This window comes from Pteronotus mesoamericanus, unplaced genomic scaffold (genome assembly GCF_021234165.1).
Source record: "Pteronotus mesoamericanus isolate MK-2021 breed Mesoamerican mustached bat unplaced genomic scaffold, CSHL_Meso_final contig_164, whole genome shotgun sequence".
In the NCBI taxonomy this organism is placed as follows: domain Eukaryota; kingdom Metazoa; phylum Chordata; class Mammalia; order Chiroptera; family Mormoopidae; genus Pteronotus; species Pteronotus mesoamericanus.
In genome coordinates, this window is record NW_026555065.1 from 1,332,032 (window position 1) to 1,347,250 (window position 15,219).

General features: G+C 54.9%; 1 protein-coding gene across 1 annotated transcript in view; it reads left to right on the top strand.

Annotated features, from left to right (window-relative positions):
* Positions 1-14,348, top strand: part of ITGA11 (integrin subunit alpha 11) — a 113,086-nt gene extending 98,738 nt beyond the window's left edge. The window contains exons 21-30 of the mRNA XM_054564223.1: positions 1,636-1,734; positions 3,088-3,164; positions 5,087-5,176; positions 6,084-6,174; positions 7,701-7,814; positions 8,029-8,115; positions 9,973-10,083; positions 10,194-10,289; positions 13,617-13,730; positions 14,277-14,348. Of these exons, the coding sequence (XP_054420198.1) occupies positions 1,636-1,734; positions 3,088-3,164; positions 5,087-5,176; positions 6,084-6,174; positions 7,701-7,814; positions 8,029-8,115; positions 9,973-10,083; positions 10,194-10,289; positions 13,617-13,730; positions 14,277-14,348 (951 nt within the window). The remainder of the gene's footprint in view (positions 1-1,635; positions 1,735-3,087; positions 3,165-5,086; positions 5,177-6,083; positions 6,175-7,700; positions 7,815-8,028; positions 8,116-9,972; positions 10,084-10,193; positions 10,290-13,616; positions 13,731-14,276) is intronic.
* The last annotated feature ends 871 nt before the right edge of the window (positions 14,349-15,219 follow it).

Below are 15,219 nucleotides of genomic sequence, written 5' to 3' on the forward strand. Positions count from 1 at the left end.
GGCCCAGATTTTGCAGCCCTGTGCCTCTTCACAGCCCCAGAAGGAAGGAATCATGGGATTTCGTCTCTGTGGCACAGAAGGGCTCTGAAAGTGATTGAAGGGAAAGAGAAGTGGGAAATGTGTTCTGTAAAGCGCTGTGTCCGCACGCACAGCAGGTCGTGGGTAGGGCTGGCCTGCAGCCCGGCTCCTTCACAGATGCTGCCCATCTGTCCCCAGCCCAGAAGATGCTCACAGCTTGGAGATTAGCACGCCCCTCCGCTGTCTGCCCCCACCCCTCCCCACCATCCGGGCAAGGGAAGCTGTAGTAGAGGAAACACCCCCTCAGCCAAGTACCGATGTGTTAGTCTATCACACACACTTTGTACACACACATGCAAAAACATACAAACCTATACATACATATACATCCAAGGGAACATACATACTAGGTATGTATGCAACTGGGTGCACGTACACACATGTACCCACGTGCAGACCCCCCCACACACACAGTCTACACAGACATACCTCTACATTCACACATGTACGTGCCCAGGCTGTGCCCAACAGTGCAGAGCCAATGACAGGTACAAATAACCCCCATAGTGATAGCTGCCGTGCATGGGGTGATTACACAAGTCTGGGCATTGAACAAGGCCCTGCATTTACATGCGTTGTATCATTTAATCCACAGAACAATTAAATGCAATAGGTATTATCATTCCCATTTAACACCTGAGCAAAATGAGACCCATGCAAATGAGTCCACAGTCAGCCAGCAGCATCCAGCTGGAATCCAGTGTGTGAGCCCCTTCCCTCTGGACCTGTGCTCAAGGGACACTCCGCTAACCCAGCAGGGCCCCAGTCACACTGGGGAGCCTGGCAGCATTTTCCCCTAACCTCGGTCAGCCTTTTCTCGATGTCCTGCCCGTGGGTGACCTGCTGTTCAGAGCCTGGAACCAGACACTGGTGGGAGAGTTTCGAGGGACGGAGCCACAGGAAAAGGAGAGAAAGCAGCACTCGCTGCCTGCAAGCCTGGCGGTAGCAGGGGCTCAGGGGGCCTCCTGACAGGGGAGCAGCCCTGCGCTGGGGGAGGCAGAATAGGGCCTCAGAAAAACCCCCCACACTTACCCACCGGGGGTCAGCCCACAGCCTGCCCACCTGCCCGCCTGCCCACGGGGATCCTGGATTACAAAGTCGTACAAGACCGCAAAAGCCTCATTTCTTGGCTCAAAGAGATCCTTTTCAATCCTGATGGAAAGACATGTGGTCAATTAAAGGGCTGCAAAGCCAGAGGGAGGCAGAAGAGCCAGTCTGGGGAGCCTTCGAAGCCACTTCCGGGGGGGTCTGAGCTCGTTGCTTCCTGTCTCTGGGCCTCAGTGTCCCCGGCTGTAAGCGAGACGATGAGTGCTGTGTCCGGGCTGGTACGGAGGGGAAGGGACGGCATGGGCGGGAGTGCCTGACCGCTCCGCAACCCAGCAGCCCTGAGCGGGTCCCCCATCGCGGCCACTCCTGAGCCCCCAGGGCCCCTGCGGCCCCAGCCTCAGAAGGCCTCTGCTGCAGCTCCGGGGTGGGCAGTGGAGGGTGAGGGTGGCCCCCACACCCGGGTCTCAGGCCCCACCGAACTGCTGCCCCGTGCCCCCCCTCCCCCCACAGGACGACTCCGACGGCAGCATTGAGTGTGTGAACGAGGAGAAGAGACTCCACAAGAAAGTCTGCAATGTCAGCTACCCCTTCTTCCGGGCCAAGGCCAAGGTTGGGGCTGGGGGCAGTTTGGGGAGGGACCAGGGTGGGTACTGGGAGGCCCAGGGAGGCAAGAGAAATGAGTGGGCAGACGGGAGGGATGGGGAGGCCTGAGGGTGGGTTTGAAGCTTTTTCTCCTGTGCCTAGAGGTTCAAGCGCTCTCACCAGCCAGCCAGCCCCAGGGCAGCGGGCAGCCCTCCCCGCGAGAGCCCCGGGCCCCTCCCCCGCCCCTCGGGGCAGTCCTACCACTCCCGCCGCCCCCCACTCTCGTCCCCTTATCCCACTGTCCTCTAGGCTCTTTTAAACTAGATGTCCAGCCTCTGACATTGAACCATGAATGGGGAGAAAAATTACCGTTTCTCAAGCACCTACCACGTGCATAAAAGTGCATTTGACAAGAGCGTAAGCGGCATGAAGTGAAGGGAGAAGCAAATCTGAGGGAAAAGGGAGACTCCGGATGGCAGGGGCATTTGCCCGTGCCCCCTGGGCAGTGAGCAGCCACTGAAGATTCTGGAGCAAGAGAAGACCTGACTGAGGCCACGCTTCCTGTAAAGCAGGGACCAGACAGAGGGGAGCTTAGGCAGGAGCCAGCCAGAGAGCAGGTCTGCCAGGCTGGGGACCAGGAGGAGGCCTGGTGGCAGGGGGATGAGGGCTCAAGGAACCTCCCAGGGGAGCGCAAGTCAAGGTTGTGGTTCAGGGTGCAGCTCTGACGACCCAGGGGCTCTGCAGTGGAGCCCCGGGGGCAGCACAGGGCACAGGCTTCCCACCCCACCCCTACCCTGGCCCCACGTCTTCTGGGGAAACTCCAGGAGGGTCAGACCCCAGATGCCCCAGGCCCACTCCTGGGCAGAGGACACAGGCAGCCCTCAGAGGGGCAGGAGGGGTTATTAACCTGCTGGGCGGCCCCTGGGCAGCCATCGTCCTTCTTCAGGCCTCACCTCCCATCACCCACGAGAACAAGGCCTGGGAGGGCCTCTTTCCTCTCGTGTCCAGCCCCCACGCACTCGGCTGCACAGTGACAGCCAGCTCTCCTTCCCGCCAGCAAGCCCTCCCTGCGAAAATCCTGCAGGAAGAATCCGAAGGTGAACTTGCTGCCTTCTAGTTGCCTATAGTTAAAAACAAAACAGGAGGAGGAAGGCAGGCGGCCTGCCCCACCGTCCAGAAATCCTGTCAGAGGAGCTGCCGTCTGGGCGTGTCCTCCTCAGCAGCGCCAGGCCCAGCCGCTCCCTTCCCGCAGCCCCCTCCCAGCCAGCAGGGCTCACCCAAGCACGCGGGGGACTGGGAGGGGTGGGCCAGCGCTTGTCCAGGCAATGCCCACACGAGCAGTGCCCAGCCGCCCCAGCTCCAGTGACTTCTTCCTTGCAGGTGGCCTTCCGTCTAGATTTCGAGTTCAGCAAATCCGTCTTCCTGCACCACCTGGAGATCCAGCTCACAGCGGGCAGGTCAGGGCCTTGCCTGCCCCTTCTCCCTCCCAGCACACGTCTCGTGGGCCCTGTTCTGCCCCTCCCCACACTGAATCTCCCACCAAGCCCTGTCCCTAACTGCCCCAACCTGGGAGGGCCCCTGGTCAGTCCCCAAACCTGGGCCAACCCGCTGCCTGCTAGCTGCCACCGATCGCTCTTGGGCAGCTTGGATGTAAATAATGCCGTATTTAATACAGCAGCTCTTTAAAAACCCTACACTTAAAAAGCACTGTACATATAATATCTCAGTCAGTCCTCACAGCAGCCCCCTAAGATAGGTAAAGCAGGAGTTACTCCCCACCCCATCTCCAAGTGACAGGGAAGAAAACGGAGGGTCAGCGAACTTGAGTGAATTTCCCAGTGACACACAGCAAGTAAATAATGCAACTGGGAGCTGAACACTAGTTGTCCTACTCCTTGTCCAGGGCTCTTTCTTTCCTGGTCACCTCTCTCCCTTTGGAAATGTTTCCATTTTTAAAAGAGCTTCCCTTACTCTATGTAGGTAGATCTGTCTGTTTCTCTGTCTGTCTGTCTCCCTCCCAGGGAGTTTGCTATAGGTTGACACTGTGCGTCACCCTGTGTCAGTAGTGAACACTCTTCTTTTTCTCAGAACTACCTCTGTGTGGGAAGGGAGGGAGAGGGGAAGGGATCTGCCAACTCTGGAGCCTTGTAAATGCCCAAAACCCTCCTGAGAACTTTCCCATGCTGAGAAATAAACACTGAAGGCAAACCGAACAGCATTCCAACACATGCGGACATGTGCACTCACACACTCACACACGCTCAGTCAGAGGTCACAGGAAGGAGCAGTGGGGACCCACAGACCAGCCTGTGCCACGGTTAAACAAATCGTGTGTTTGGGTGGAATTCTCATTTGACGTGAAGCAAAGTTTGTAAGATGTACTGATATCTTTAGACCTCCCTCATGCTCTTCCTGTTCTCACAGGAAAATGAATGCGCTTGCACAGTGGTATCTTTGCACCGCTGTGGGTGTTTGTGAATCAGGCATGTGCGGGGAAGAGACACTGCAGTGTCTGTGTGTGTCCAGTGCCCCCTTTCTAACTGAACCCCTATCCTCGGGGGGTAAGGCTCCTGAAGAGAATACAACTCAGTGTATGTCACAAGAGGAAATCGTACCTTTTTATGTCTGAAATTATTTTCCCTGCTCATTCATGTGCTGGAAAGGGCAGCACATTTGACAAAACTCCCTCCAAACGTCTCCTAAGTTCATTCTCCAGCCTTTTCAAGGCAGCAAAACACCTCAGTCAACCGGTGGGAGCTGCCCCCACCCTGTCAGCTCCGGAGCTGCGCTTCAAGGACAAATCCACTGCTGCACTGAGAACGCCTCACTGCCGCCCCCTCACTTGGGCAGAGCAGGCAGCCTCTGTCCCAAAGGCATCGCCTCCCTCCAGGCCCACAGCACAGGATTTGCCCCTCAGGCCCAGGAAGGGGCTCAGCTGGAAAGGCTTGAAATTAATGGCCAAGCCTGCACGGTCCTCCCAGCTTCCATCCCGAGTCTTTTCCTGCCCCACGCCAGCCCAGATGTGCTGCACTTGAAAAGGCAGCATGGGGTAGACGAGAATAAAGGGGATACATGGCGATGGAAGAAGACTTGACCTGGGGTGGTAAGCCCACAATACAATACACAGATGATGAATTATAGAATTGAAGCCTATATAATTTTATCAACCAATACTAAAAAGAAAAGCTGAGGTCACCAGTTCCCTGGATGCCCCAGCCCTTCCCCTCCTGTTCTAGTGCCCCTGTGCCCTGGAGGGGCAAGGATGGTCCTTCTCAGTCTGACCGAGGCCCCCATGCGGGGAGCCAGTCCGCGTGCTGGGGGTGCTGGGCAGAGAGAGGGCAGGCTCCTTCCCCACCGCGCTGCCTGGCTCTCCCTGCAGTGACAGCGACGAGGAGGAGAGCACCAAGGAAGACAACACGGCCCTCCTGCGCTTCCACCTCAAATATGAAGCCGACATCCTCTTCACCAGGTGGGCGGGGCCTCAGGGCCCTGGGGCAGAGGAGGCATGGGAGGAGCAAGGCCTAAGATGGGACACACTCTGGGGGGCCCTGATAGGGTCAGCGGCCCCGGGAACCGGGCCCAGTGCTAAGGGACTATGAGGTGCAGCCAAGTGTGTCCCTGGGGGGTCAGAGGGTGCAGTTCCCTGATCCACGGTAGGGAGATGGTATCAAAACAGAGGAAGGAGGAGGTGCGGACCTGACCCCCCCACCCCGCCGCCCCGCCCCGGCAGGGACAAAGGCGGAGGGCCGGGCAGCAGGCGCTGTCCTCCCCAGGTGCGGGCCATAAGTAAGGCATGATCTGTGGAGAATTTTAAAATAGTAATAAAACCTACAAAGTTCTTCTGCTTTTCATTACCACCTCTCCCCAGCAGTTCTAAACAATGTGAGTGAGAAAATGCCCCTCCCTGGACAGGGCGCTCGTACTGCCCGCACCCCCTGGGTGCACCACTGGCCCCCGTCTGTCCTGGGAGAGCTCCCAGGCAGACGGAGGCATCCGAGCAGAAGAGCAAACACACAGGAAGCAAGTTCAGGCTCTCTCATGACTGCTGCTAGAGGCTGGAATGGGGCACAGTGGGCAAGTTCGGGCCCAGAAGAGGCCATGCCCCTGGCCTGAGAGGCTAGGGCATGGCTGGCAAATAACTGGCGCTTCTGGCTCGTGCCCGTCCGGCACCCCTGGCAGACATTGCTGATGGCTGTCAGCACTTATTCCTGCTGGGCCCCGCCTTCCCAACACAGCGCTCCCAATGGACACAAGAGGAAACCTATTTTTTTGTGGTCTAGGGGGAGACAGACCCATGCCCACACCCTCTTTCATTCATTTATCCATCTAGCCAACACTGAGTGAGCTCACGGCGGCCCTGTCCTCTGTCCCTGCAGGAGCAGCAGTCTGAGCCACTACGAGGTCAAGCCCAATAGCTCACTGGAGAGTTATGATGGCATTGGGCCTCCTTTCCACTGCATCTTCAAGGTAAGACTGGAGGGGAGCCTGGCAGAGGGCGAAGGCCAGGAGGTGAAGACCCCGCATTTAGGCGGGGAGGAATCTGAAATCACTGCCAGTGCTCAGGATCACCTTAACCCTGCCGCCCACCCACTGGATGACTTTAGGCAGGTCGCTTCCTCTCTCTGGGCCTCTCAGCCTACATCGGGAAAATACCAGGGCTAGACTGGGAGAGCGTATCAGTGAAAATTAAGTGTGACTGCATATAATATTATCTTTAATTTTTTAAAGATTTATTTATTTATTTATTTATTTTGGAAAGAGGGGAAGGGAGAAATAGAGGGGGAGAGAAACATCAATGTGTGAGAGAAACATCAATCACTTGCCTCAAACACCCCCACCAGGGGCCTGGCCCGCAACCCAGGCATGTGCCCTGACTGGGAATTGAACCAGCAACCCTTTGGTCTGTGGAGTGATGCCCAACCCACTGAACCATGCCAGTCAAGACATTCCTTTTTTTTTTTTTTTTTTTTTTTTTTTAACAGTGATCTAAACACAACAGGGTTCATTCTCTCCCATACAAGAAGTCCAGAGCTGGCAGTTTCACAAAGTCATCCAGGGTTGGGTCTCCTGTCTTTATGTGTCACTGTCCTCAACATGCAATTATCAACCTCAAGTCCACCTCACAGTCCAAGATGGCTGCAGCCCAGCCATCATGTTTTCATTCCAGACAAAGAGCAGGAATGAACTCCTTGGCCTTTTCCCACTTTGTCCAGAACGTTGTGATTTAGCTGTAAGGGAGCCTAGGAACTGAGCCTTTTTGCCTTGGTGTCTGTCGCTAAGGATGGTAGGAGAAGGAGATTGAGTAGGCAGCTTAGCAATGTCTGCCACAGTGGGCCCTGCCGTCTCCCCCACCCCGACCTGCCGTGTGAGGGCCGGGGGCAGGGACAGCTGGAAACTGCACACCAGGCTCACTGAGACCTGGAAGACTTGTCCAAGAGAGGTTTAGGCATCTGCCCAAGGCCACACAGCTCACGCGTGGCAGCAGCCCCAAGTTATAGTCCCAGCCCTTCTGATTTCAGAGTCCTCCTTTTTATCACTGTGGCTCTAATACCAAATGTGTCACAGCTGGAATGTGAACTATCGCACACTATTCAAAGCCTTCATTAATTAATGATTATCTCTTATAGTAAATTAATGGCTGTCACCATCTCCAACCCCAGGGTGGCCGCCAGTGCCAGGCAACAAAACCCCCCAGAGCCAAGAGGAACTGAAAATGGAAGTGACCCTTGCTTGCCAGGCTCATGCCCCCCACCACTGACTGGTCCCCAGCTCACAAGGGCCCACCCCTTTCGGCATCCCTGCAGCCCCCAGAGTGATTTGGCAGAGCCTCAAAGCTTCCACAGTGAAAATGCCAGGGGGCTGGAAGGGGCCTTTTTCCCAGCCCTGCTGGGGGATCACAGCCCCCAGGGGCTGCTTGGCCCCTACAGACCTTGTTCCCCACCTCCCCTCCCCCAACTGCTGCTGATGCACGGACTCGTCCCTCTCGGCTGCAGATCCAAAACCTGGGCCTGTTCCCCGTCCACGGAGTCATGATGAAGATCACCGTGCCCATCGCCACCAGGGGTGGCAACCGCCTGCTGATGCTGAGGGACTTCCTCACAGACCAGGTACTGCTGCCCTCTGGGAGCTGGCCGAGGGGAGGGGGCTGGAAGGAGACAGGCATACATACCCCTAGGTGTGTCCCAAGTCCTCAGACCCCAGCTCCTTCTGCCAAAACCAGGCCCAGCTGGGCCTTCTCTGGAAGAGGAGGAGAAAGGAACATTCCAGATGCTGATTTTGCCAGAATGCTTGTGAAACTAGTTGTGTGTACTCCTCGTGCAGGTGAACACTTCCTGTAACGTCTGGGGAAACAGCACTGAGTACCGGCGTTCCCCGATGGAGGAAGACTTGAGTCATGCCCCACAGCTGGTGAGCGCCCCCACACCGAGGGCCCTGGGGATGGGGGAAGAAGAGTGCTGCCTCCGGAGCTGCGGGGGCTAGTTCTCTCCTTAGCCCAGAGTCGGTCAATAAGAGTGTGTTGAGCACTGATATGCCCAGCCTCAAACCAAGGAAAAACAGAATAAGGAAAAGATACTTCTTGCCCTTAGTGAACTCATTATCTCTCAGGAGACACAAGACTGTGTGCCTAAGAAGGCAGGGAGCAAGCCTGTGATACGTGTGTTCCTGTAGGAGAGAGATGGACGACAGGCGCACACCGACTCCAGGAAAAGAACAGTGAGAGAAAATGGAAACACTAAATTCAAAAAATATCTGCACCCTCATGTTCACTGCAGCATTATTTACAACCAATATATTGAAAATACTTAGGTTTCTGTCAATGGATAAAGAAATTGTGGTATATATATATATATGCAATAGACCATTATTTGGCATAAAAAAAAAGATGGAAATCTTGACGTGTGCAACAATATGGATGTAGCTTGAGGGCACTATGCGAGTGAAGTACGTCAAACAGAGAAAGACAAATACTGTATGATCTCACTTATATGTGGAATCTTAAAAAAATAAGCTTATAGATACCCAGAACAGATTGGTCATAACCAGAGGCAGGGAGTGGGGGTGGGAGAATGGATGAAGACAGTTAAAAAGTAAAAAAGACGGAGGAGAAGGTGGCAGTGGCTAGTGGGCTTGCACCTGAGCCTAACAGAGCCATGGGATACAGATAAACAGAGGGAAGGGGAGGAAGCCAGACGGAGCCTCACTATGGGGGCCAGAACATACATGACTTGTATTAGAGACATTGACCACATCAACTGGGATCTCCCTGCCTCCTGGAAATGAAAGGCAGCTCAGCTCCAATTCCCAAAGCCCTCCCTCAGACCCCTGCTGGTTTCCAGGTTTTAGTTCTCACAGCTGCCTCTATCCTCAGATAGGTATTTGGTGTATGCTTTCTCTATTCCTTACCCAGACAAAAATCTCAGCTGTTTTATTTGGTTTTCCCAAACAGGTGCTTCACACAAGCATTTTTTAAAGGTAGTGCTTTTTATTGAAGACTTGGGTTTGGATAGGGTTGAGATGGATGCAAAAGAGTGACACAGATAACTTTATCCCAATACTTTCTAATTATTTGATGATTTGTTTGGGTTTTCCATTAAGACACATCATCTGCTGATAATAATAGCTTTAACTTTACCATTCAATCCATATAAATTGTTTTTCTTGTCTTATTGCTCTGGCTAGGACCGCCAGGGTTATGGTAAATAAAGAGTCTTGTTGATCCTGATTTTAAAGGAATTGTTTTTAATTTTTTTATTATTAAATATGATACTCACCATAGGTTTTTTATAAATACCTTTTATTCAGATTCTGGAAGTTCCTCAAGAGTTTTTATCATAAACTGAAGTTGGATTTCCTAAAATGCTTTTTCTGCCTTTGTTATAGTAATCATCTAATTTTTTCCTTTAATTTGTTTGTATGGTAATGACATTTATAGGTTCCCTAACGCTGAACCAAAATTTTGTTCCTGGAATACACCCATTATGCACAACTTCAAACGCAGCATTGGCTGTACCATCCTCACCTTGCCCTCCAGCCACCTCCTGGCACCCCTAGCCAATGCGTCCCCCACCTCCACCTCTCTCCTTGTCCCTTGTCCTCTGTTCCTCCACTCCCAGAAACAAAGTCCCACTTGATCTAGCAGCACAGCTAAGCCATCTCCCTGGAGGCCCAAGCACCTGCTCACATTCTCAGGTCATAGCTCGGTGTCTGCCTCCTTGTTGCCCTAGAGCCTGGTTGCTCACCCCCAAGACTCACCTTCTTTTTCAGAATCACAGCAACTCTGATGTAGTCTCCATCCACTGCAACGTGAGGCTGGCCCCCAACCAGGAAGTCAATTTCCATCTGCTGGGGAACCTGTGGCTGCGGTCCCTAAAAGCAGTAAGTACAGCACCTGGGCTAGGCTGGCAGGAAAACGGGAAGAAGGTGGGTGCCAGGGAGACTCCCACCTGGGGAGGGGCCCGCTTCTGACAAGGCCTCTGATTATACAGCTCAAGTACAAGTTGATGAAAATCACGGTCAACGCAGCCTTGCAGAGACAGTTCCACAGTCCTTTCATCTTCCGAGAGGAGGATCCCAGCCGCCAGGTGAGCCCTGCAGACCTGGGCCTGAGCCAGGCTAGCTTGGGAAGGGGTGACCCCACCCCCTACAGTTTTCCTACACCCTCTGCTGTGTGTTCCTGTAGGAGAGAGATGGGCAGACCTGCCAGCAGTTAGTGCAGCATCAGAGGAGAAAAAAAGCAAGACAAATAGGCCTTTGGGAGCAAAAGTGGACAGGCTGCCATAAGTAGGCATTTGCCCGGTGCCTCAGGGACCCCAGGCTCTGCACCTCAACAGCCCCAAAGGGGCCAAGGAAAGGAGGGGAACCTGCTCATTTTACACCACAGGAAGCGGACACTGGGGCCCGGGGCAGCCTGCTGCTGGGTGGCTCATTGGCTCCAGCAGCAGTGACGCTGTGTCCTGGGCAGGCTGGCAGCCTAGAATGACCTTCCTACCCTTATCTTCCCCATCCATTCGCACCTCAAATCCAATGAAATACATGTGACCTGTGCTTTACATGTCTGGTGCGAACTGAATTGGTGAAGGCCCAGGGATGCAAGATGTCTTGATACTGAAATTTTTTCTATTGAGTAAAGCCAGGCTGTCACAGACCTAAATGGCTGAATCAGGGTCTAGGAAAGGGGTGGGGCTCTGTGCCGTGCTGTCCTGGGAAAATGAGAAGTTGGATCTTGAGGAAATGTCCAGTCCTCTAGAAAGAGGCATCTCAGGCACGAGGCACTGCTGCCCTCCACTGGCCATGCCCCCAAACTGCCAACCTGGGCTCCAGGTGAGCGTTAGACACCAGATGCTGGGTAAAGCCCCAGGCGCACCCCAGGAAACGAAGGAGAGCAAAGCAGGCATGGGCTGGAAGCCACCTCTTAAGGAAATACACAAACACCCATCACAAACACGGTGGGTGTGCCAGGCACAGGGCTGGCAGGTACAAAGCCCAAGGACTGCAGGCAGGGGGCCCACCCAAGGAGTGGGTTTTTTTTGATCATTCATTCATGCATTCATTTGGTGTTTGTTGATTCTGGCCCCCTAGGGGATACAAAGATAACAGGCAGACAAAGGAACAAGGAGAGGTCCGGGGGCGGGGCCAGGGGGGCGGGTGGTGAGAGGTGGTCAAACTGAGGAGAGCTTTCTGGAGGGAGCTCACTTGAACTGAATCTTGACAGATGTGTTAGAATTTCCCAGGTGACCAAGAGAGAAGAGGCACGGTACAGGCACCCACATGCATACACAGACTAGCCTACCCTCCACACTAATTCAAATGAATTCTCCTCCTCCTTCCATTCCCACTCCACCCCCCCACCAAAATTCCCCCTTATGCTTCCTGGGTGCCTCACTTCTCTTACTGAAATCCAGCAACCTCCGATGTTAGTCCCTGTTGGCTCAGCTGTGTGCTAGGGGCCGGGGGCAGGAAGGCAGCAAGGGACCTGTGATCTGTTGAGCCCTAACTACGTGCCAAGCATTGTAATGGACACTTCATGTGTTATCTGTGAGGGACGTACCACCGCCCCCATTTTTCAGGCATGGGAACTGAGGCTGTGTGAGGAAAGGCAGAGGGGCATCAGTGACTTGCTTAAGTTGAATAGTGACTCGATGGCCAGGCCAGGACTCTACCTTGCTGTCTCCGGGGCTCAGTCAGTCAGTCATTCAACACTTTGACAGCGCTCCACACACACACACCCCCACCCCCACCGCCTTCGGCCCCAGGCACAATTCCTGGCACTGAAGGTAGGGCCGTGAGCAAACCCGATAAAGCCCCAGCCGTCCTGACAGTCCAGGTGGGAAGGAAGGCAACTAACAGAAATACAGGGTGGGCAAAAGTAGGCTTACAGTTGTAATACAAAACACAGTTTATTCTTGTATTATTATTTATTATTATATTATTTTTCATACGAACATCTTTTGATAGGTTTTTTTGTAGGTTTTGCAGTAGGTTTTGCCCACCCCTGTATACACAATGTATATACAGGGTCTGAGGTCTGCCAAAAGAGCAAAAAAGGCAAGCCCGGAAGGGTGGAGACTCAGGGGGTGCTATGTCACTCAGGGAGGTTAGGGGAAGCCTCTCCAGTGAAGTGACATCTGACAGAGACTACGAGCCATGCCAGCTGGGGGCACAGCAATGCGAAGGCCCTTCAGCAGGTGTGCTTGGCAGGCTGGAGGCCAGGCGGCTGGGGGGCTGCAGTAGGGAACGAGAGGGAGTGGGAGAGGAGTCAGCGAGGGAAGCAGGCCGGGGAGCGCAGGCCCTGCGGGCCAGGGCAAGGACCCTGTTTTTCATTCTGAGTGAGAGGAAGGAGACCTGGAGTCACTGAGCTGAGCAGAGCACAGACCTGCCTCCCTTTGGGAGCTATACCAGGAACAGACTGCGGGAGCTGAGGCAGGGGCAGGGAGGCAGTTGGGCAGCTATTGCAGTCTGCGGACGGGCGCTGAGGGTGCTCAGGCCCAGGGAGTAGCCCTGGAAGTGAGAGGAGGGGCCACATTTTGGGTGTTTCAAAGGTAAAACAGACAGACTTTGCTGATGGAGTCCATGGGGGTGTGAGACAAATACAGAGTTCCTGGCCTGCGCAACAGCAAGGAAGGACGAGGGTGCCATTTGCTTTGATGGAAAAGAGATTGAAGGAATAGATTTGAGGGTGAGGAGTAGGTTCGAGAGTTTGTTTTGGGACCTGTTCAAAGCGCCAGGCAGACCAAGCGGGCAGTCAGATATGAGCCTAGGATTCAGCCCCGAGGCCAGGTTGGCTGTAGAGGCGTGAGAGTGGTCAGAGGATGGATGGTTCCAGCCCTGACGGACCTCGCCCAGGGCAGCACTGGGACGTCCATGGCCCTGGCACTTTCGCTTTTGGGGCCACTTCCTCCGTGAAAAAAACTATTTTAAATGAGCATTTCATGATTGTGTACATATAAAGACAAATATAATCCAGGCAAGGTTATATTATTTATTTCTTCTAATTTTAAAGAAGTAAGATCATTTGTGCGGGCCCCTCAAAATACCACGGGCCCTGAGCTCACCAGGGAGTGACTAGATCAAGAAAAGCCCGAGGGCAGATCCATGGGACATGCCAGCATTTAGAAGTTTGGGAGATAATGAGGAAGCAACAAAAAAGGCCAGAGGCAGAAAATGTCTCAAAGAGGAGGCAGATCCCCTGGGTCACTCACCCCAGGTGTCTACCGGGCAGGGGCTGGGAGCTCCTAGGCCTCTGCAGGCTGGGTGGCACCCACCGGCCTTCTAGCATCTTTCCCTGAGGACAGGGAAGCAGCCCTCCCTCCAGGGGCCAGGTGACTCCTGTGCCCCAGCCCTGCTCCAGGCTGCCACCCAGGCCCCAGGACAGTAATGCCATGAACCTGGCCTCCCTCTTCCCCTTGCAGATCACGTTTGAGATCTCCAAGCAAGAAGACTCACAGATCCCCATCTGGATCATTGTGGGCAGCACACTGGGGGGCCTCCTACTGCTGGCCCTGCTGGTTCTGGCGCTGTGGAAGGTGAGGGCCCCCCACGGGGTGGAGGTGGGGAGCAGCACCCCGACCAATTGGCCACCAGAGGGCACTCCACCTGTGGCTCCCACCCTTTGGTAGGTCCCTTTGAGAACCTGGGGAGAGCCCGAGTTCCTCTCAGTGTACACAACCAGAGTGTCTCCCACAAAGTCAGGCTGTTAACAAAGCCTCCAAAGCCCTTCACTGTCTCTGAACCTCAGGTTAAGAAGCCCTGGTCCCAGCCTCCTCCTGTTACAGACAAGGCGAAGGAGGCCCAGAGAAGAGCGTTTCACCCAGCATGGCTTCTTGCTTCCAGACCCAGGCTCTGTTCACTCTGTTCCAGTGCTCCCTCACCAATTAAGTGACGCCTCATGAGGCTCACAATAGAGCTGGGGCGGGACAGAGGGTGCTGGTGGTTGTCATCCTGAGCTGGGGCATTCTGGAAGCCCTCTGAGGGAAACGCCTGAGGAGGGTTAGTAGAGAGAGAGCAGGAAGGGGAGCTAGGCTTTGAACACTCTACCCACTCCTGAGATGTCTGCCTCTGCCTCCCCACAGCTCGGCTTCTTTAAAAGTGCCAAGCGCAGGAGGGAGCCCAGCCTGGACCCTACCTCCAAAGCGCTGGAGTGAGGCTCCTGAGGAGGCCGCGAGTCCATGGGGGCCAGGTCCAGGCAGTACGCAGGCCCAGGCCGGTGGCCCCACCCAGCTGGGGCAGAGAGGATGCCAGCTCGCTTTGCACTCGACCTCATCTGAGAAACGGAGCCTGCTCTCCCTTCAAAGGGAGCTCAAGCCAGATTTAAGAGGGACTGTCCTACTGGGAAACCAAGACACCTCCAACAAAGACCCCTAGGTATATAAAGGGACCCCTCCCAAGGCACACCCCAAAGCCTCCCCCAGGCTCTGCAGGGGCATTTGCTACCCCCACCACTAAGGTGCTAGGAATTCCTAATCATCCCCATCCTCAGAAGAAGCCTGGAGAGGAAGACTGCACATGCAGACCCATTCTGCACACGCCTGGCCTCTAGTTCCAGTAGGACCCAGTGGACGGCAGATGAATTCTGCACTGTCCCCTCACCCACCCCCCACGCTGCTGATGGCTCCTGAGTCACGCCTAACCCCTCTCCAAGCAGAAGATGGGTCCCCGGAGCCCGAGGGCTTAATGATGACAGCTGCTGGCCAGGGATGAAGAAAGGCTCTGGGACGTGGAGACTGTGACGGGCAGGCAGCTGGGGCCCAGGATACAGGTCGCCCACCCAGAGATGGGGAGGCACCCTCATTTGCTCACACTGTCACCCACACTCCCCCACAGCGCGCGGGGCCCGCCCCGCCCCCTCGGCTGCCTCCCCTACCGGCCGCTTTTGTTCCCAGTACATCCGGAAGCGTGTGGATGACGCAGTTCCCTATGGATCAGCATTCCCTTCGGTCTTCCCGCGCAGCCAGCCGCCACCCGCGGGCCTGGGGGCGGGGCAGGAGCGAGGGTGAGGGTGGGGAGCCTCCTCTC